This window comes from Neolamprologus brichardi, chromosome 22 (genome assembly GCF_056152115.1).
Source record: "Neolamprologus brichardi isolate AB-2024 chromosome 22, ASM5615211v1, whole genome shotgun sequence".
Classification (NCBI taxonomy): Eukaryota; Metazoa; Chordata; class Actinopteri; order Cichliformes; family Cichlidae; genus Neolamprologus; species Neolamprologus brichardi.
Window position 1 is genome coordinate 11,371,447 of NC_142124.1, and position 23,513 is coordinate 11,394,959.

Below are 23,513 nucleotides of genomic sequence, written 5' to 3' on the forward strand. Positions count from 1 at the left end.
CACTTCGTTAGACGCTCCAGACCAAATTTGCTGCACGCGATTGTTTTCATGCTTCACTGGCTGGTTGTAAAGTGTGTGCAGTTATTTCCATCCACCTGAATAACCTATCCAAAAGTAGGGATAACTCTGCTGCATTTTATAAGGGTGCAACCGAAATATTTAATTTCTTTGTAGCGATCAAACGCACTGTTGTTGTACGTATAAGGGTAAAACTGCATATTTTATTCTGATATTTATTAAGCTAAAGTTTGCAATTTTATACATTTAAGCTACAAATTACAATTAGCGAGCATTCTAAATTGTTCTACATAATAAAACTAAAAAGATTACATAGACAGCACATGTCCCCACTAGAGGCCTTGCATAAAGAATTGTGTCACGAAAAGAAAAGTATTTGGTACACGGTAAATATTTCAAAACAAAGCCGCTTTCCAGTCCATGAACTTTGTTTGGCACCAGAGACTTGGGTTTGTGTCGTTTTCCTCCAATGATTTAGGTTGCGGTAACACTTGGTTCAGGTTAGAGAAGGGAGAATGGTTTTAGTTTAGAAGTCAGACTTTTTTTTCTCTCGTTAACTAGAACACAATAACCTCTAACCCTTTTACAAGCATCAACCAAATGGCGTTTGAAGCCCAAACATAAAAAACATCAAAGTAAACTAATGATATAGCTATTGGTGGCGAAAATTTGGCAAATCATGTAAATGTTGATAGGAATGTTGAGTATAAAGAGTTGAGTATCGCTAAAACATGGTTTGCATGTGGTATACCTTCTATGGAAGGTATATCCAAAAGCAAATCATGTGTACGTGTTATGTGTACTCAAGAGATATGGTTGATATAAAAGTGAGAGAACCCAAAACATTTTCACGATACCAGTGACCCTCCTTATAATTCCCTGTTTGACATTCTGTAGACCGTTTTACCCCGTTACATTGTCAGTTCTTTTTTTATATTTAATGATTTATTTTAAATGATTTTTCTACACTGTCCTGGGCACACATGTTCTAGTATTTTTATACAGTACCTTGCTTCCAATTTCTCTTTGAAGTCTGTTAAGATTTCTGTTACTTGCATTCGTTCATTAGAGACCCAGCTTGTGTCTAGTTGACCTTGAATATAAATAGCATCATGTTCATCAACTTGACAAGTATCTGGCAAAGGGAAGGGATAGGATTTTAATACTTTGCTATGTGATTTCTGAGATCCAAAAATAGGACAAAAGTAAATCATGTTGTAATAAATCACAAGGACAATTATTAATCATCACTGCATTACGGTAAATGCTTTGTGGGAAGGACTTGGCATGGTTTTTCGTGTGTTTCATGCTTGATCTGCAAGTACGCAAAATAAAGAAATTCGCTTGCAATCACTTTAACTCTCAATGGCACTGAGGACTGATTACAGTCGCATGGGAGCAGGGATTTCTGTGGTAGTCCATTTAGCTCCTTTATTCAACCTTCCTAGTTCAAGCATTTGGGCTCATTTGGCAAGGATCCTGATTTATGCAAACACCCAAGCCCTGCTGGTCTTTTCACATGAACCCCCTGCTGAATACGAGTCCCAGCTGAACCACAAAATATTTTTTGGTAAATAAATATTGGGACATAAATAATATTTGTAAAGCTGGGCAGCAAGCTGTTCAAGGGAGCCGCTATGAAGCTGGAGGGTCCGGTCCCCTCAGCAGACAGTCTTCTTCCACCAGGGTAGATGTCAAAGGCAATTGTGAAATAATTGTCCACGCTGTTACAGATTGAATACCAGAAAGCTCCCCTCTGACAGTGATCTTTCGGGCCTCTAAAATGTGTCCCGCTGTCTGCCAGCTTGGGGTCAATTACCGCCCGACAGGGCCGTTCTTTGTTGTATTAGAGTCTGCAGAGCAAGGGTCCACTCCGTCAACCTGTCACAGCGGGGGATTCTTGTTGCCGACACTCAATACCTTGTCAAAATGCTCCAATACTACGCCCAACTAAGCAGCCTGCTTCTGCTGAGAAGTTCTGCATCCAGGAGAGGGGGTGGGGCGGATCAAAGGATCACTGACACATTTCACTTTTCCCTGACATTTTCTTTGACTCAACCGTTTCAACAATAAAAAACAGTGGTGTGAAAACTGAGACCAACCCCCTTCTATGAGAGGCGAAAGGCAGGGACAGGGAGGAGAGAGAATCGGAAGGTATTTCCACCAATATAGCATGGTTTGGAAAGTAAATAAAAACCACTTGTTATAACAGGAACTTGAAATTTATAGCTTGTAGTATTTTGTCCTTACCCCCTTGCTTGGTTTCAAAATAACGCTGCCATAATTATCAGCAGATGGAAATGGATGCAGCTGGTCTGTCACAGTCTAAAGCCTTCTCTCAGAGTGTGAAAATATCCAGCAATGATCACCTCTGTGCTGCAAATGAAGTGGTTGCTCTAAAAGTTGATCTGGTGGTTACGCTCGCAGTGAGAATTTTATTATCTTTTTTCTTCCCCCTGTGAAATATGTAGATCTGAAATATTGCAGATTGAGCAGCTATGGGTTTGGTGCCAATTTGTGATTCTTATTAAACTCTACTTTTAAGATACAAGAGGTTGCACATTTTGTGGCGTTCAAGTGATATAAAAAATGTGTTTTAATTGTTTGAGACTTCAAGAAGGATTAGTTAATATTGTTTTTACTGCATGGAGTGAGATTAGAAGATAAGTAAACTCATGTTTGTGCATTTTTATGGAGCTGGAGTGAGCTCAGTGTAAAAACGGGAAGCATGTGGAAACAACTGTCCAAGCTCACTCCACAGCTCATACAAGACTTCCTTAAGCTGTCACACAACCAGGCAGGAAGTCGTTCATTTTTCACATCCAGCAGTCCTGTCATTTCCAAATTTCTTTGTTTTCCTCATTAAGCAAGTAAGAGAATTGTCGAGTTTTGGAGGTTTTGAGGTTTTATTTTTCAACTTTTGAATTGTCCTCCCCCCTCCCCTTTTTTTACACCACATATGTTAAACAAATGGCTTTAATTGTAAACTTCAGTCAAATATAACATGTTTTCCAGAGAATTTTCACTCATTGAGGTTATGCAGACAAAAACATGACAAATTTCTTGTGTATCTGCAGTTGTTCCTAACAGTACAAAGGTCACGGAAGAAGAGAAGAAGTTTCGGGATTGTGCCGACCTGTACCAGGCTGGTTTCCATAAGAATGGCGTCTACACCATCCACGTTAATGCACAGGAGACCAAAAAGGTGGGAAGCCGTGATATCATGCAGCCAGCATTTCTCTGTAATGTGAAAATATCTCAGCTTTCATCACCTCCTAGGAGCGTTTTTATAGTGGATTTACAGGGTTTGACTTGGTTTTTTAAAAATATTGGACTCCGCTTTCTCTGCATGAGCTAAAACCAACCCGTGGAATATTAGCCAATGATGAGTGTCAATGATGAGTGCTAGCTGCTGCGGAAATATTGAAAGCTAAAAATACATTTGGCAGCTCTGAGAGTTCAGGAGTTTACTAGGGAGGTTAGGTGCGAAACAGGAAACCACACTGCTGAGCATGGTGACAAAGGTATGTGTGTGTATGTATTTCACATCTACGCTATTGAATTTAACTGAAGTGTATTTACCTGTTATGGCACCAAATATAACTAATCTAAGAGAGAAACCCAGCTTTTCCCTTTGAGCGAGCCCTTGGCCAACTTGGCTACGTTCTCTGATTGATGAGAGCGATGATTTCATGACTTAGGGAGTTTGTGTGTGAATTTCTGTTCGTTGCTGTTTGGTTAATCTCCTTTTGAAATTTAAATTCACACAGCATTTTAATGTATAATGTTACTTGAGCTGTTGTTTATTATTCCAGTCTCCACGAAAGATGAGGAAACTTTGGAGGATATTTGTTAAACAGTAGGCTATCTAAGCTTCAAGCCTCTGGGTGGATAGCTCCCATAGAAGTGTCTGACGTCTTTTTGGCTGGAAGATGTCCTGTCGACTTCCATGGCGTATTACTGAGAGATCTGCTAATTTTGTTCAAACAAACCCAAGTTTGAAAAGTCTGGTTTTTTTTACATCTATCAATCCATTTCCTTCCGCTTATCCAGTTCAGGGTCGCAGCGGGGCTGGATCTTATCCCAGCCGCCACAGGGCGAGACAGTTGTCTTTTTAGAATGAGCTATATAGGAATACTAGCTGCTGAGGAAATATAACTAGCCTACCTGTCTTTAGCCTGGGTTGTTCATGTCAGCACTGAAAGTTATTTTGTGTGTGTTACTTGCTATGCATAAAAGATCGAAAAACTTTAAGTTAATTTAAAAAAAATATATTATTCTATACTATTCTATACTTTTAGCGATGGTTGTAAAGTCGATGGTCATAGCATGTGTGTGTGTGTTTGGCATGCATGAAGAGCTAGTCTTAAAAAGAAGGGTTCTGTCTGGGCTACCGCTTTAATTATACCCAGGCTTTGTTCATGTGTGTTCAGCTGTGTGGTCTGGCTGAGGTGAGAGACCTTCTCCGCTAAACCCCGGGGTATCCGCCTCAAAACAAAGAGTAACACTGCAGATAGAGTGCCAGTACTGCATTATCAGCTTACACATGCTGAGGTCCAAGGTTAAGGGCCACATTACACCCAGGTGTCTGCTGGTATGTGTCCGTCCTGGACCTCCGCTTTGATTTTGCAGAAACAAGGACCACTGATGAGGAACATCTCGAGGGAGCTGTTGAGGGATAAGGAGACGCTGATTGAGTTTGAAGAGGACCTAGATACATTGCATTCCCAAAGATGATTCATCGAGAAAGCAAGAGAAAGGAGTGTCTAGAACCAAATAATTGTCCAAGTGACCCTGCTCTGTTTGTAAATGCCGCTGAGAGTTGAAATGCTGAATGTTGAATTCATTAGTTTGGTAGTTACGTTACATCTTCAGACTATGCAAAGACCTATGGGTGTTATCAGTGTTCTATCACCTTCATACACAGTACTTTCCAACCCTCCCTTTCTGTCCTTTTAACATTGCATAGGTCTACTGCAGAATGGAAACAGCCGGCGGCGGATGGACAGTCATCCAGCGCAGAGAAGATGGCAGCGTGGACTTCCAGAGAACGTGGAAGGAGTACAAGATGGTGAGACAAGACAAATACGTGCACGCACTTCTCCATCCATGCACTCATTCATATCCATTAAACACGAGAGGATAATGTTTGTTCTTTAAACACGAGACAGTAAGTGAATACACACCCAGAAACTGAGTGAGCGCGCTCATCTGTATCCATTAAGCATAAATTACGAAACCGTACGATGAGCGAGACCTCCTGTTTCAAAAAAAGTACGCTTCCACTGTGTGATGATGAAAAATATCGTGCACGCTTTGGCCTTTACTGAACATGATGAAAACATGAGTCGGGATGCACTGATCCAAGACCATTTGGAACGCTTCGGCCAGATGTCATTCCTCTTCGGCAATATCTCCCCTGTCGTTTTTGTATTAGCAAAATTGTCTAGGGTGTCTGAGACTTGCACTGCTCCTTAGCCGAGGCTTCACTGCTGTTATTCTTCCTCTTCTCCAACAGGAAATTACTACCTAAATCTGAAAACAAAGCATTTGTTTAGTCTCAGTCGAGCTGGGCCAGGTGTTTGTCATCAAGGATAAAGCTGTGCATATTTGCATTGAGGGTGTTAACATTTCCTACCTAGGCTGTGTTTAGATGGTAACTTGGAGTTGTTTTTTCTGCCTGTTGAATTGCTAGTGTTTGCTATAGTAGCTGCCTGTGTATACCTTGCACTTGCTTTCAGTTGATGTTTCCTCTTTCCCCGTATAATCTGTTTCTACTTGAGTTTTTACCTCATCTCTCAGCTGCTCTTGTTGTACAATTTATCAGTAAGTGGGAAAAGATAAAGCCATTTGGGGAATTACAAAGCAGAGAACTTGCACACTGGGCCAGATATAAACCCACAGCAGTTTTTCAATGAGAAATCTTCATGTTGGCGTTTTTATTGAAAGAGCCTGAACAAAAATCAACAAAAGCAATATTGGAATAAGGCAGAAATCTCTCATTCAAAGCAACCTCAATCTCACTCTTTTGGGGTAAATTAAAAAGATGAAAGGTTAGCAGCGTAAACGGTAACAGAAAGATATAAAATGATAAAAAAATACCCAATGGAAACCTTCCTGCCTTGAACAGGTGCACAGAGGGAGTACACGGAGTGCTCAGTGCAAGAGCGTGCATTCGCAGGACTTGGCTGACATTTACGCGGCTAACTAACAGCTTAGAGTCTCCTTGAAAAGTTTAGAAGTCATCAACAAGTGTTTTATTGTGTTATTAATTTTCACATTCTTGGTCTCCCAGGTCTTGTACTTACACATTTATTGTATTTAGAGGATCTGTTAATATTTCAGCCAAACCTCAGACTCAGTTTCTTTGTGAGACCACAGAGGAATGTGGCGTGTGCATTAAAATATGATCTGAAGATCATGCATGTAAGTGCATTATCAGGTGACACCTTTATTTACAGTAACTGCTCGGCTGCCCATCAGCCTGAGTCACTTCTAATGTATTAATATCATGCAATGCGTTTAAGAGGGATTAATGTCAGCAAGAAAGCAAGCATTTAAAATGTGTTTGTTGTAGTACTAGATAGTACTTGAAAACTGACTCCTTGGACTTTGAGCTAATGGAAAAACAGTTGAATTATTGAGCTTAAGTAGTTTTTAAAAAAAAAAAAAAAAAGCTAAAAGCTGTAGATAAACATTTGAAACAAAAAAAACTTCATACCCATCAATGTGCATACACTACATGACTTTAAAAAACCCTGGATTTAACTAAGCAAATAGTTAAGAGCCTTCCTATTGCACAATAACTTCAGATATTAGTTGTTTTGGCTGGCAACAGATTATTTAATCCTAACTGATGCGAAAGGCCATTTCAGAAGGATCAAGTTATTGGCCTGCTTCAATCAACGAAAACAACTGAGGAGATTATTGAAGCGAATCGGGTTTGGAACTGCCCAACATGTTATTCAAATCTGGAATGAGAAAGAAATGTAATTGGAAAAAAAGTCTTGTATGATCGGAGTGGTGAAATCAAATAGTAAAATAATCAACAGTATGTTTAGTAGTGAAACTGGGAGCATTTCCACACAGACGATGTGAAGAGAAGTCAAGGAATTGGAACAAAAAAACTATGTAACCTTAGGAATATCACTTATCTGTGAGGCTAATAAAAAAAAGGCTTTAAGTTGCTACAAGGCATAAAGATTTGACTCTGGAGCAATGGAAAAAGGTCATATGGTCTGAGTCTAGATTTACATCTTGATGCATGCTCAATCATCCAGGTAAGTTCTTCAGTCTTAGATGACTGCAGGTTTCCCCAAATTTATAATCTTATAATCTTATGGAAATGTACGGTTTATAAGATTGGGGAAACCTGCAGTCAGCTGAGACTGAAGAAATCACTTGGATGAGTGATGAAACGTTTCTTCCACGGAAAACGCTAAGTCCAGATGAACAGAATCAACTTTCGGAGAGTCTAGATTTACTCATTCCAAAGTGATGGCTGGAACAGGTTAAGAAGAGCGGCAGATAAATGTTGGTGCCTACAAACGAGCCTGCAGAGGCAGCGTTGCGATCTGCGGTTTTTTTATTTGGCCGGGTCTAGGTTCATCAATGTTATGTTCCCGGAGAATACAGTCAGCTGTCTAGTTGAATATACTGAATGACCAGGTTTTCCCATCAGCTGATTTTTTTTCTTCCGTTGATGGCACCGGCTTATTCCGACATGACAACGCCACGCTTCATCAGGATCAAACAGTGAAAGTATGGCTCAAGGAGCATGAGACATCATTTTCACACATGGATTGGCCTCCACAGTCCAGATTTTAACCCCACTGAGAATCTTTGGGATGTGCTGGAGAAGACCTCATTTGGATGTTCAACCCTCCCATCATCAGGACAAAGATCTGTGGGGAAAAATGAATTTGTATAAGTTTATTGAAGGATTGCCATGGTGCCGTCATCAAAGCTAAAGGGAGTCCAATAAAATATTAGTGTTTGACTTTTTTTTTTTTTTTTGGCTGTGTGGTGTATAAGTGATAGGATGGGTGGTGCTAATACGTTACTAAAGCTCCCCTGACAACCAAAAAAAAAACAAAGGTTGGGAACAAGTAAGAGATATGAGATCTACATATGAGATATGAGTGCTCAACATACACATTTCCTTTTATCAGGACATTTTGAAAGTGTAACTGACATGCAAACCGAGCGCTCAGTCCAACAATATGACTAACCATCTCCTCATCTTTTTGTGGGCTGAGTGATGTAGATCAGGTTTGCGTGTGAAGAATCACAAAGTTTCAGAATTATATGAGGGAAAACTGTCAAAAGATCCCCACATGCAGCCTCTTCCAAGCAAGAATTCTTGAGATAAACTGTGGTCACAGTAGGAGGCATTGGATCAAACTGAAAGCCTTTTAGATGGGAACATCTCATCAGGAGCAAGATCAATTGTAGCGACAGAGAGAAAAAGAAAGAAAGTGGTAATGGGCCCCAGCCTTTTTCTCTTACACCCACTCAGCAGGACATGGCTAAGGCCATAGGAATGCCCTCTATTTGTGTTCCGTCGTTGCTATTCTTTGTCACTACACACACAGAGCCCAAACACAACGTCTTTCTGACTTTACCGCTTTGACAATTTCAGCCCCTCTGTTTTACAATCTTTAACGGAGGAGCCTTGACTGTCCTGTCAGACCTGTAATGTCATCTTGCTTAGTGATATTCCCCCCTCTGTAATCCACTGCTCTCGCTGCTGTCAGAAGCACTTTGCCTGTGACCGGGAGCCACTGTGATCAAATACAAACTTTGGAGTTTGTTTGAAGGAGTGTCCGTGCATGCGGTGTATGTTTTGGGAACGAATTCTTTAAGTAATAATGACTTAAACATGTGTGACTATAGTGGAAGACAGAAATGGAAAAAAGGTGTGCTTCTAATTCAGCTGGTATCGATTTTCGTAATTTTATAGATAGGTAAGTCCATCCAAGTTAAAGACTGGGCCAAAAGCATGCTCAAGAAACATGTAAATATGTCTAATATGTAATGGAAGTCTTATCTATTTGGGGTAGGACGCTACAGCAGTACAAGAACATTTCTGCTGGTGGATAAACAACCACAGCATTTATTATCAGAGACAGTTTGTTCTGATCTAATTGCTGATTGATAAAAAAGAAAAAGTAAATTAGAAAATTCCTTCCCATTCATGCCATAATCCTCTAGTGTGAAGATGTTATCATCCAAGGGAAAAGTGATGAGATGAGCAATGAATAATCTCAAGTTTATGCTTTACAAAAAAGTTTTGTCAGTGGTATTTACATGCTGATTATTGAATTTTTCTTTTCCATTGCAGGGTTTTGGGACCCTGTCTGCAGAGCATTGGTTGGGAAATGAGTACGTTTACCAGCTGACAAACCAGAGGCAGTATGCCCTCCGTGTAGAGCTGACCGACTGGGACGGGCTCCAAGCCTTTTCACTGTACGATCGCTTCCAAATAGGCAGTGAGAAGCAAAACTACAGGTAATAGCAGACAAAGTGGGGGATTATTGTGTTTTCAGGCCAGTATTTGCTTATTATTGCCATGTTAACAGTGTTGGGTGTAGCCAGCTACAAAGTAACACATTATCGTAGTCATATTTTATTGCACAGGCACATGATGGTAAAGTGCAAATTGCATTCAAAACAGAAACAACTGTATTATACTGCAACACAACACTCCGTCTGTGCTAACATCTGCACCATAAGCTCTTTAAAAGATGGTCGAAGCTTCTGTGAGGTTACCTACTGGTTTCTGAAGTCCCATATTGAAGACAGAAGTTGACAGTTTCTGCAATTGCCATCTTGGTTGCAAACAAACGCATGAGACAAGGAGGGTTGTTTGACTTTGAATCGCATGGTATGACTACAATTTGCAAAATAGACTTCATGTTTTACTGAATATGACACAAAACGGGTGATTGAGGACATAAACTGATCACTAAAGTGTTTATAGACATCAAGACAAAAAGAAACATTTTGTCTTGATGTCTTGTGGCCTTGACATCAAATGTAGCTTATTTAAAGGGAGAATGCTAACACAAAGCTAATGAATGAAGCCCGAGTGATGTTAGAACTGCGCATGATTAGCGGCCCGGCCTTATTAGCGTGACTGTCAGCTAAAAGGCAGTTCAACATTAAAATCTCTCTTCACACACACACTTCACCTTCAGTGTGGCAACACACTCAGGTCAACTCTTTAGCTTAGAACAAATGCCACCAGAACCAATGCTTTTCCAAACACTCGTACTTTGTGTTTAGTAGCAATTAGCAAATATTAGCATGCCAGCATGGTGAAGATTAGCCTGTTAGCTTTGTCACTGTTCACGTGTTAGCATGATGCCACTAGCGCTTTGCCCAATGCACTGCTGTGTCTCATTACAGCTTCAAAGCCACTGCCATAGTTCTAGGCTTTTACACAATGTTGACACAGTTCAGTCCAAACACAGCAGAGTGTCAGTCAAGTTTTGGCAGTGTTCAAAGCCCAACAAACAATCAAAATTATTCACGTAATATGGAAGCAAACAGTCTTAAAGCATAAAAATATGTTTTGAGTCACGGTTACATACACAGAGTGAGTCAAATGAAAGCTATTACACAGCCTGTGTGGACAGAATTGATTAAGAGCGAAGTATATTTGTTCCATCAGACAGCCGTGAAATGAATGACTGAAACGGCAGTTGTGTAAACAGAAAAGTGCTTTCAGAACTCAACTATCACACAACACAATGGGGTGTTTAATGTGCGTTCGGGATTTTGCCCAAGGGTACTTAGACTTGCAGGCTGAAGAAGCCGGGGATCAACCTGCCTCCTGAGCCACGGACTTCTCAGGGTGTGGACAAAGATTTGGTGTTCTCTTCACCTTTTCGTGCCTACATCATTGCACATCTGGACATTCTGAGACTGTATCTATAGCATATATTTGAAATGAAGCAAGAAAAAAAATTACACCAGAAAATAATACTTGAGCGGTAAGAAAAAATGTTCAAAAGTGTTAAGATTATAACCATGAATTGTAACCGAGCTTTCCAGACACCTCAATCATGTCTTTCCTGTTATATAAGTCTGTGGTGAGGTTTGTCTCATAGCAAATTCCTTCCAGCCCAAATGTATTGCTTGTCATCGTCTCCTCATTGCAAACTGTACTTTGATTTGATGGATGCTTTGTCCTTGCGTGTTGCAGGGCAAAGGTTTCTGTTTTCTTTTGAGGGGGTTAATGATAACAGGCCTCAAACTATGGCAGATGCTTGGCCCACTTAGATGTGGAAAACTGATGCAAATTCCAGAGCTCCAAGCAATTGCTGGCTTCATAGGCGAAGGTCTGACATCTCCAATTCACTGGATGGCTGGTTCTCTGTGATAAGAAGTCCTTTTAGTTTCAAAGTGACTTTTGTTCATCTTTGAATGATGAACTAAGGAACAAGATTCTGTGGTTGAAAGCCTTTACCACAATCCGTCCAGAGCTCCATATAGCAATACAGGCTTCAAGTGTTTCCCTTCAGCAGCAAGGCCGGTAGGCCTTTTGCCATATCTAATTTTCAGAATAGTCCTGCGACGACAGGGGTTTCACTTTACAAATTTTCTGTGTTGAGAAGCTTGTACCTGGAGTGGGCTGTGTGTTTTCTCTAAGGGTCTGGAGAATGGATTTCATTTAGGCGGAAGAGATCAAGTTGTCTTTTTTTTTGTTTTGAGTTGAAGTTTTGAGCACTCAAAATGTGAGGACCGAATGAAACTCCATCTCTTGTTGCTTTCGGTCTTTATTTTTTGGCAGTGGTTCACAGATATGTGAAGTGCAAGCCAAACGTATTGATCAATATGTACTTTATTGTAAAAGTAAGAGTGTTCTAAAGCTAAACACCATCATACACATTTACATGCATTTCATTCACACTCATTTTTACACAAACAAATGAATTTATTTTTTAACACCCTAATTCCTTTTGCTTTTTTTCACACATGATTTAACAGTGATTTCTTACATTTTTATGTAAAAACTGTTGTTTTTGTCACACAGCAGCAGGCAAAGGGCATCCCCAGCCAATCCAGGCTGTTTTCAACTCCTAAGGAGACATGCAGATCTCTATAAATAGATATGTTCTCGAAAAATAGTTGTGGTATGATAATTACTCATTGCTACTCTGAAACATGGGCCAAAACAAACCAGACGGCCAGTCCCAAACAAACCGGTATTGCCACATTCTGTTTTGGGCTTTTTCTCTTCTGCTTTGGCACCTACTTCCTCTTAAATAAAGAATCTGCAAGTTTGCCAGAAAGTTCGCCGGACTGCATTTATGTTGCTTTAAAACTTTAAAAGCGATAGCAAGTGATAGGGCCTGTGTTCTAGCTGGTTTTAAAATGTTTTCTTTCATCTGAGGCAATTTACTGGAATACTGACTGCGCCAGCACTAGTCAGACAAACATTTATAAAGACCTTATACTGTACAGTCAGTCAGCGTGTTTCTTGCTTTCTTTCTTTCACGAGCATGCACTCTCTAAGCACTAAAGAAAGCAAGGCTGTGAACACAAGCACCACTTGGAAAGAAGGCAGAATCATAATCTAGGTCCACCATTGCGCACGACTCACCATTTATCATAAACAATACTGAGAATTGCTCGCCAGAAAATGCTTGTCCTGCTGCCAGCGTCTCGTTTCATCTACGTACACTGTGAAGCACAAACCACTCAACTTGTTGAGAGGGAGGGAGGTGTGCAATTATTTCTTTGTGAAATATTGGGTCCTAATCCTTTGCAGATGAAATCATGTACACAGCATAAATGTCACATTTATTACAAGTGCTGTAAAAATCTGGACCTGCTATTTATCTTTCCTCGGTCATCGGATTCTTGTGGGGTTTGCCCACTACAATAAAACTGTTAAAACAGCGCATTAGTAATAGTCAGATGATTCAGATAATTTGGGTAATTGATTTGTCAAATGTCAAATGCTGGTACTGGACGTTAAAACACAGACTCAAAGTATTTACCTTTAAACTGACATGATTTGTGTTTTTTCAAACCAGCCAATCACATGACAGCTGCTCAAAGTATTTATGCATGCGGGCATAGTCAAGACAACCTACTGAAGTTCAAACCGAGTATCACAACAGAGAAGAAAGGTGATAAAAATGACTGAACGTGGTATGGTTATTGGTGCCAGACAGGCTGGTCTATTCACTCATCCTTACTCATCTACTGGAATTTTTCCACACAACCATCTCTAGCGTTTACAGAGAATGGTTTAAAAATGACTAAATATTCCATGTTGATGTCAGAGGAGAATGGCCAGACTGCATCAAGCTAGTAGGAAGGCAGCAGAAACTCAACAAGCCATTTGTTACAGCCAAAGTATGCAAAAAGACATCCCTGGAACCACAACACATTGAGCCTTGAAGCAGATGGGCTACAGCAGCAGAAGATCACACCGGATGCCAATTCTGTCTGCTAAGAACAGTAAACTGAGGCTACAGTTCATCTTAGACCAAAATTGGTCAAAGGTTTCAGATGTTCAGATTGACTGGTTAAACAACCTGAAAGCATCGATCCACTCTGCCTTGTACCAGCGGTTCAGGCTGATGGTGGTCATGTTTTCTTGGCAAGTAGTGCCAAGTGTACATTGTTTAAACACCATAGCCTATCTAAGTCTTGTTGCTGACCATGTCCATCCTTTTATGGCTACAGTGTACTGCTTCCAGAAGAATATCATCCCATGTCACAAAGTTGATCATCTCAAACTGGTTTCTTGAACTTGACAATAAATGTACTTAGTTCATTAGGTGTCAGTCCAGTAGTGCAAACTGGAATGTGTTGGAACAGACGATTCATATTATAGATGTTTAGCTGAGAAATCTGCAGCAACTGTGTGATGCTATCATGTGGAAATCTCTGAGTGTTCCCATCACCTTGTTGAAGCTATGCAATGAAGAATTGAAGCACTTCTGAGGAAGAGAGGAGGTCCAATCCAGTAATAGCAAGGTGTACCTAATAAGATGGTAGATGAGTGCACTGTTTGCATGTATTCTTGAGTGCACTGAAGGCCATATTAAGCAGTCATGCCCTCAAAACGTTGTTTCTCCCATAAATCACAAGCGATAATATGGCGAGAGCAGGAGAACTGCATCAATGCAGAAACAGCTCATGAAAAAAGACAGAAATCTACACAGTATCTGCAGGGAGAACGCCGACATCAGCAAGGTTGTCTTAATCATGAATGTGCACATCTTAACACTTTGACAGGCATTTCATTTCACTAGACCTATGGAGTTTGCTTCTGAACCACAAAGTTACATGATTGTAAAGTGAGCTCATTTCACAATCGCATAAGCTTGAATTGTGGTTCAGTGGAAAACTCTATAGGTCTATTTTGGTTTTTTGCTTCATTGTGACTCAAGTCACCATAATTGCAGAGGTTACTTTCCTTATAAACAGCTGAAAAAAGTTCCCTATCATCATATCTAATCTGCTTGGTGTGCCACAGCATGGGTTGCAGAAAAGAAAATAGTAAAATCATTTCATGACCTTCAAATATTGTTCTAACTATAGACGTCAGATGAACACAATCAGCTAATTACTGTCATTTGTCAAAGTTTTGTTGTTTCATAGAATGGCTTTGCATTGTCAATATTAATAGAAGAGACCAGGAAACATGGTTGTTCATATTAAAATGAAAGTTAAATAGCAAAGTAATGCAAAAAAGAATTAAAAATGACTAACGTGAAACGTAAATGGAATAAACAAAAACAACAAAGATTTAAAGGTGGGGGGGGGGGGGGATCTACAGAATGACGTTTGCTGTTGTTTTATGATGCTTTTATAAAAGTTTTTCTTTGTAAATTAATAAATCACCATTATTATCATGAATCCTAGACAGCAAAAGAAAACGGAGACACACTTGAAAGTGGTATCCAAGAGTATAAATAAGAAGGTAGAAAAAGTTGCAGGAGAGCTGTGAACACAATTAGCAGGAACAAAGGAATAACACAGAAAACTGACAAATACAGGATATACACAGTAAGTAAACTGCACTGGACACTCACAAGAATAGCCCACAATCATATTTTCACAATGGGTATAAGTACATGTTTTTTTGTCACACTGATTCTTGGAGGGTTATAGTTTCACTAAATAAAGATCATAGTTGTCCCAGGAGATTGCCTTAAATGAGAGCTTTTAAACAGACATTCTTAAGGCAAGAGGAAATAAAGAGAAAAGCCTGATGTATGAACCTATGTAACCTTTGGCTCAAATCATTGTCAGTAAGTACAGAGGAGGTCAGGAGAGTACACCAGAGAAGTCTTCTGTAAAACATGGCGGCGGCTCTGTCATGGTTTGGGGTTGCATTTTCATCTGTGCTGTTGGGAATCTTGCCAAAACTGGTGGAATTATGAATGCAAAGAAGTACCATCAGATTTTGATCCAGCATTCAATAACATCTGGGAAGCATCTGATTGGCAACAACTTTAGTTTTACCCTGGTCCCAAAAACATAGCCAGTATAAAAGCATACCTTGATAGAAAAACATATGAAGGAACGCCATCATTCCTGCACTGGCCTCCCCAAAACCTGGGCCTAACATTAATGTAGCAGTGTGGGATGTTGAAAGAGTGAAGGCAGCCAACATCCAAAAAAGAGCTTCGAATGTCCTTCAAGAAGCTATTCCCGAAAACTACTTGAAGAAATTTTAGTAAAGCTTACATAAGAGAGTTCAGGCTGTGTAAGACATTAACTGACTTTCAACCTTTTTGAGAATTATACAAACTTTGATTCTTTCTTCTATTTAGATTATATTTATATTTAGGTTTGGATATGTTTCAGTAACGACACCAATTTCCCATTTTGCTAGAAGATAAAAAGCAATGAGACGTGGTTCAAAATGTTTGTGCAGTACTTTAGTACTTTTTTCATAGCCTGAGTGAGTCTCTGTAATCTTTAGTTTCATGTAATTATTTCATTAAGCATAGGGAAAGCAATGTGGGTCACTGAATTTAATGCATCCTAAAATAATAATGCACATCTGAAGATCCAGATATGTAAAGCAATCGTTTCCAAAATTGTCTGAGATAGAAAGATTCACATCAGTTCAGTATATGCACAGACACAAATTAAAGTTTACATGAAAAAAATCTTTAGTATGCGTGTTCAAAATCTCCCAGCTAGAAGACTTATGCAGTATGTTTATTTATTAACGAGCTATTACATCTTTATTCAGATTCCCCATTGAGAAAGCCAAGTTCCTAAAATTCAGTGATTTCTCCATACGGTAATGACTAAGGTCCCTGTAGAATCAGATCTCGTTTAGATGTTTCTCATTTGGAGATTTACAAAAGAAATTGGCAGAGATTTGAGTTGCAAAATATGATTACCTTCTTCTTTATCCAAGACTCTGAGATTATTAGGGATACCTTAAATTGGAGGTAATTGAATCCCGTCCCTGCAAATTTCAAGTTAGATAGATTCTGATTCTCGAGGGTTCACAGCTTTCAGATATGCAACATAAAACTGATTGTACTTTCGTCCATCAATGCTAAGAATTTTCTGGGTCAGATGGAGAAAATCCAGGGTCAGTATGTGTGACAGTAAGCATAATAGGTCTGCATATTTTAACAGGCATGAATAAGATGGATATGGCAGTGGCCTTACTCAATGCAACAATGTGAATTATAAAGTGTATTGCCAAATTATAAGCACTATGACAAATGCCTGGCTGAATGATTTTCTCAGTGGAGCTATATGACACCCATTGGCAAGAGAGTAGCCAGCCAGATACCTCTGTGGCTCTGTGGTATGAAGCTAGCCCTCAGTCAGAGTGATTAACCTCTGCAGTGGCTTAAGGTGCAGAGGCTAATGCAGGACTCTCAGCTGACAGGGTAGTCGCCTATAAGTAGATGGGAAAGAAACAAGCATGCTTAGCCACCATCCGTACTTTATCTCTGGCATTTTCTTCAAAGAGCACCCTGAACTTTAGTGTGCCATACATTCCATTAGAAGTATTGCTTCAGGACTTGACCCAAACCTTCCCAGAATAATTCTTCTATGAAGTTACAATATGACAGAAATGTTCTCCCAGTTCAGAGTAACACAGAGTGTTGAGAAATAGAACAAGTCAGCTAAAAAAAAAAAGAGTTCAAAGAGGCAACGTGTTCGCAGATCTAGGACCCCACATGAATCCCACTTACTCAACTGTAATCCGCTAAGTCTGGGAAAAAACAGCTTTAAGGGGTCATTTATGAACACTTTACTACTTTAAATGAAACAGATTTCTACACATATAAAGTTGAGTTTGTGTTAATTAATGCAGCCTTTGTGCTAACTTTTAACCTAAACTTGCACGGCCTTAATTGTTCTTCTTAATAATTTTAATGATTGTGTTTTAGGTTACAGTCTGATAAAATGTCAATCACTGTAACCTAGTTTCACTTGGAAGTAGTCTCAGATAAACATATTAGTGTCATCGGATAGCTCACCTTACAGTGCTACAAATGATTTCCCACGTACACAGTTTGCAGCTGTAATACTCTAGAGCGTCGACTCATTATGACTGAAACCGAATCTGTATCTAAGGGTTTAAGGGTTCAGCTCAACCAAATAACACTTATAAAAACTCAGTTTACTTAAGTTGTGTTTTCTTATTCAGGTTTATTTGTTCCTTGATGTGTCTTTCCTAATATAATAAGACTTTCTTGTGACACCGAACTTGGATATTTCTGTCTTTTTCAGAAACTCTTATTACAGTTTCTGTTTTCACATCTCTTTCAGTTTTTCTTTTTTCTTTTTTAAGATAAAAAAGTCATTTGACCTAGTGTAATCACATTACGAGTATATTTATAGTAGGCCTAGCTTTTCCTCATTTTACATCATCTCAAACTAAGCTTAGGCCAGCCGGTTAATGTTATCGATGAGCAGTTATTTAGCAGAACTTCATGTTGGCACCTTCAGACTCAAGATATGAAAGTTCATTTATGATCTGAGAAGGGGTCTCCTTCACCAAAGGAGTGAGAGCACATAGGAAACATGACCAGCATCTGGAAAAAATGTCATCCTCCTCCACTCTTTCAACTTAAGCCTCTTCTTCTAAAGTCGGGGCTCTAAAACATGAAAATATGCACAAAACATGTTTATTTATTCCTGATATTGTCAGGATGTTGAATTACTTATTGTCAGCAGATAACACAGGATTTTGTGTGCGACCCTCCCGTCTCCAATTTGTTGGTTAAAAGCAAACATTATGCCAGCTAATATTAACCTTAAGTGTCCTAAAAGTCACATTTCCCCCCAGATAAACAGTTTGATTACATTCTCAAATTGTGTAAGTCTTTATTTGCTAAGTTACCAAGTCGAACTATGTTTGATCCACTTCAAAGAAAGTTTTATTACGCTGGCTAACAGAGGCTAACAGCAGCGCTTACTGACAGGATTCCTCAACAGCTCAGTATTCACCTCAGTGTTGCTGTTATTGGTTACAAGTGAGAAGATTTTACAGCCACACGCTGTAGAGTAAATAGACAGGACACACAACACATTGCTGAGGTAAGTAGTGAACTAACAGCCTACACTCACTACAGATGAATGGCAGCCAAAGTTGTTACCATAGCTGCGATTATGCACTTCAATTAGGGGGGGTAATAAAGCAAAACTCAGTTGACCGCAATCTGCAATCTATTGACATCTAGCAGCATTTTACACACTGTAACTTTAGAGCATCAGAAACACCCAGCATTTCCAGTGGATGTTAGAGACCTGAGATGACACGTAACTCCTTTCTTGTCACTAAGACAACCAAATAATTCCAAAATTATTTTTTCACTAATGTACCTTGACGAATTGCATTACTAAGTTTCTTTAACGCCAGATCAGATTAGCGCGTATTGCCTTTTTAGTTTCCAGTCTGACTGAGCAGATGTCTGTCTTTTGATACATTTCATTAACAGGAAGATGCCATATCTGCCAAGGTCTTTTTCTTTGTCTAATTCTAAACAGGCTTCGGGAAAGGCATCTGTTCCTCTTGTATTCATAACTTGGCCCCTCTTTGGATTATCCCACTTACCATTTGCGTGCTTAATGCAATCTGACAGGAAAAACTGCAGATGTCAGTCTTATTAGGGGATTTCGGTCTTTTAAATGTGCAGCATAGCTGGTAAGCACAGCCACAGAACACTCCGAGCAGTTTGTCAAAGCATCATGTCGAAAAGACTTCTTGAAGATCTGCTTTGGCGAACACAAATCGTAAAGAGCTAAAGAAAACAGAGAGAGTAAATGTGAAGCACAGTCTGTTCTTTATCAGAGCGTTAGCAGACCACATCCTCGACATTGAATGCTGTATTTGTCGGGATCAGGAATTAGTTGATGGAAGTCATTCTACATGTAAGTGAGGCAGCGCTTTGGGATGAGTTTACTTTGACCTGGAAAATATCTCCAAAAACATCTGTTACCTTTTAGACACCAGATAATACTCTAGTACTAAGTTTTGGACACCCAAACAGGAACTTGCACATTTAGACACTTTACTGCTTGCATAATTGTAACTGGCCCTTATTAAAACTTGCCATGTCCAGCGGTCATTGCTGCCACTGATTAGAAACATGACTCACCCTTATGTTGTAGGATTGTGCCTTCTGGTTTAGTGGCTTAGCAAATTCCCCTCTGTGACTAGCAGACATACTTTTTACCCCGTTTACACAGCTGTCCAAATACAGAAGTCTTTCACGTTGAATGATTTTCTTTCCTGGGAAGCCTATCAGTCTGGTTCTTTGAGATGCACAACCTGATGCCTCAGAGCTACAAGCCTCAAAAAGGTTTTGGGTGAGTTTATTTTAAACATAAATTACCGCATTTTACATTATTACTTTCTCATCGGAAAACTCAAAGCGTGAACTCAAAGTTCACAACACGCCCACGCTGCCCTGTTGTCGATAAAATAATCTCAAGCAATTACTTTGTTTGGGAGTGAACCGTACTTAATAACAATAATAATAATAATGGAGACCTCACTGGCTTGGTGATGGGATCCTGATCTTTGGATGTGCAATTCCTTCTGCTGGGAGAAAGTGAAACTGAGAGCGTGAGAAAAACAAGGGTATCCATGGAGAAAAAAGTAAATCTGCGATATGGCAGGATACGAGAAGGCGTGTTCTGTCCAATGGGTGCAGGAATTGTCATATCCCCATGCAGCACATATCACTCACACCAGGATTGAATTCACAGTGGGCCACACCCAGGAGAAATCTGCTTCCAACCTTCATATTAGTTTTCAGCTTGTGCTCTGTGCATTGAGTGTGTGAAGGAATTCATCTTAGTGATGGCTCATCAGTCCCCTAAACGTGCTGTTTCCAACATGCTATTTCAATAGCATCTCTTAAATTGCAATGATATTTACCAAGCTCTGCTCTAGAGGCCTCAAGAAAGTATCCCTAAAATACACTTAGATGAGTATAAACAGAAGCTTTTAAGGTTAAGTAAGCTTATGATTGCAGATGCTTTAAACACCAGTGAAAATAATGCATTTTGGATTTCATGACGAAAGTTAGTGAAAACGTAAATAGATGCACCTAAATGAACTCAGGTTGTTTTGAAAAAGATTTTTTTTCTCTTAACTCGAAGTTTAGTAAACTTGCACATCTATTACTTTGCTAAAATTAGACTTAACGAGATAATTAAGAGAGAAAAAAGCTAATTAAGAAACATTTACGGCTGTGTGTACAGGGATAAAGCAAGAAAAGAAGCATCATACCTTCTTTATGTGCCATTTGCAGTTAATTCAGAATAAACTAGAAAAAGTAGTCAACATATGAGTAGATGGATGTTTACGAATCGTGGTACTACTGAAAGTAAATCACTAAATTGGTTCAGAAGCACATTGATAGTTATCAGGTACTAGTTTTATGTAGCTATTGTTAAAAATTCTGTGCAAGAATTCCACAACTAAAATGTTGATTTCAGGTAAGTGTTATCTGTACATCCATTTATTTCTACTTATCCAAATCAGGGTCATGTAGGGGTGCTGGAGTCCGTCCCAGCTGACACAGGGCAAGAGGTGGGCTGCAATCTGTACGGGACGGTCTATCACAGGGTTAATGCAGAGAGACAGACAAGCATTTGCACTGACATTCACACCTCTGGCCAATTTAGAATCGCCATTCGATGTAACCCCATGCATATCTTTGGATTGTGGGAAGAAGCCAGAGTACTCAGATAGAACCCACACAGGCACAGAGAGACAAACGCCACACAGAAATGCCTTATTGCTGTGGCAAGGAGGTGCTAACCACCACTCCACAATGCCACCCAATCTAGTGTACTTATAGGCGAAATACTTTGTTCTTATTTCATTCTGGTAGTACTGAACCATCTTCTCATTTTCAGTCTTGAAAAAAAGATTCTTAGACCTTTACCTGCAGAAAGAATATTACTAATAGTAGCATGTGCACAGTATCCAAACAATCCTTACTTACACGATAAATCACAGATAACATGAGAAAACTGCACTCCTGGTGCAAAATCTTCCTGGACTTGGTAGGAAAATTGAAGAAGAAGTCCAAGGACTATGTACCTGACACAAGAAGCCAGGGAAGAAATGTTGTATTGAGATTGTTCCCTGTGTGTCCAGCTATGGATAAATGATTTGTTCAGCAGGTTATTTATTCCTCTTTTACTGCAGGTAGCTGTTACAGGTCTGCATTTAATGATTTAGCCTGTTGTTGCGGTGTAAATCAGCGTTCACTGGCTCTACAGGCTGACATGCGATTCCCAGACATTCTGTCTCACTCACACTTTCGTCTGTAATTCTTTCATACACTCCGTCTTTCATTCTTTATTTTAGATTCTCTCTACCCTGCTCTTAATGTTGTTCCAGGTGTTCCACATGTACTCACTCACAACTGAAAAATAAATATCTCTCAGGAGATGTTTCCTGCACCACGTTATGTCTTCTCTGTGCTTTTATTGCCTTCAGTGTTCGCCGTACTTCTCTCCCCCACTTCCTCCCACATACATGTTTTCGAGTCCTGACTCACTCCTTTTCCTCCTCCTGATGTCTTTCAGGCTGTTCCTGAAAAGCCACAGTGGGACTGCGGGCAGACAGAGCAGTCTAGTAATCCACGGAGCAGACTTCAGTACCAAGGACATGGACAATGACAACTGCATGTGCAAATGCGCCCTCATGCTAACTGGTGGTAAGTGCATTCGTGCAGTGGTTGTAACATTGTAGTTACACATGTAGTCTGACAAGCGCAGGAAGAAGAGCGATCAGATAATCAAATCGCTAATGTCTCAAAAATGCTGCTAGTTTAAACATATTCATTTGAAGTCACCTGGAAAATATGAGTCCGGTCTTTGCCCCGCGTGTGTCTCGGCTCATTTTTGGGCCCTCCTGGGAGAAATTACTGACTCTTTAATTGCTGAATGGGTCTGCGATGTTTGTGTACAGCTCGGTCCTGGTCAGTTTGGGCACTATCAAAGTTGTTTGTTTTTTCATAACCAAAATTGTTTGGCTTCCCTAAGGGTTTGTTTAAAACTCTTGTGTTATCATTTTGGGTTTCTTGCCCCGTCGGACTTTGTTCTTCGTAATGTTGTCACATTCCCCATCTCACCAGATTGCTTTGTAAATGTCAACGTTACCATGACCGCAATTTCAACAATTACAAAAAGACCCCAAAGGATAACGCAGAAGAGGCAGAAGTATCGCTTTTCTTACGCAGCGCTCAGGACACAATGCACTTTTACGAGGGCGTGATGCAGAACTATAACTATTCCATAACCACAACCTTCATTGCACAGTCATAAGCTCGGGTCACTGTGATCACAAACCTCCTCGTTCTGCAAATGTGGCCAATTAAAGATCTATCTGTACCTATTAGTCTATATTCTGCATCCACTCCCACATGTGTAACACTGAGGTTGGAAACAAGCACAATATAAAAATCCCTGGGCGCGGCACCAAGTGTCAGAGAGATTTAAAACGTCTCTGCTTCTCATGCTGTGTAAGTGGAGCCCGCTGACCCTTGATGTCACCTCGTAGAAGCTCTGTTGCTGTGGATTCCTGACCTGGTACCAATCAAGGATTTTCTAAATGCAAATTTAAGATCGGAATTACCTCTTAGGTCATTCTAAATGCAGTGGGTTACAGGGAACTTGGAATTGATCAATGATCAACACTCTACTCTGCTTGATTCATGGCCCGCCTGTGGCCAGCCGCAAATGAGAAGCATGACAACATGTAGCCTGATTTGAGGCTGAGCTGAACCCAGCGCTGAGTTAGTGGTACAGTATGTGGTATATCATTTGATTTCCCTGCATTTATAAGAGCAAGTCTGACATCAAATGACGTCAGTGCCTTGAATATACAAGGGGAAAATATGTCTCTGTTACCTTTATGAGGATAACCACAGCGTGCCGTGCTAAGAATACAGAGGAGGATACAGTACGGACACACATAATATATATATCCAGAGCGTACAGTAGGGATGACGCTCAGACAT

General features: G+C 39.9%; 1 protein-coding gene across 1 annotated transcript in view; it reads left to right on the forward strand.

The window, feature by feature from the left end:
- Positions 1 to 23,513, forward strand: part of angpt1 (angiopoietin 1) — a 57,181-nt gene that overhangs the window by 28,902 nt on the left and 4,766 nt on the right. Inside the window, exons 5-8 of the mRNA XM_006794333.2 lie at positions 3,096 to 3,223; positions 4,988 to 5,089; positions 9,362 to 9,528; positions 22,078 to 22,208. Coding sequence (XP_006794396.2) covers positions 3,096 to 3,223; positions 4,988 to 5,089; positions 9,362 to 9,528; positions 22,078 to 22,208 — 528 coding nt within the window. The remainder of the gene's footprint in view (positions 1 to 3,095; positions 3,224 to 4,987; positions 5,090 to 9,361; positions 9,529 to 22,077; positions 22,209 to 23,513) is intronic.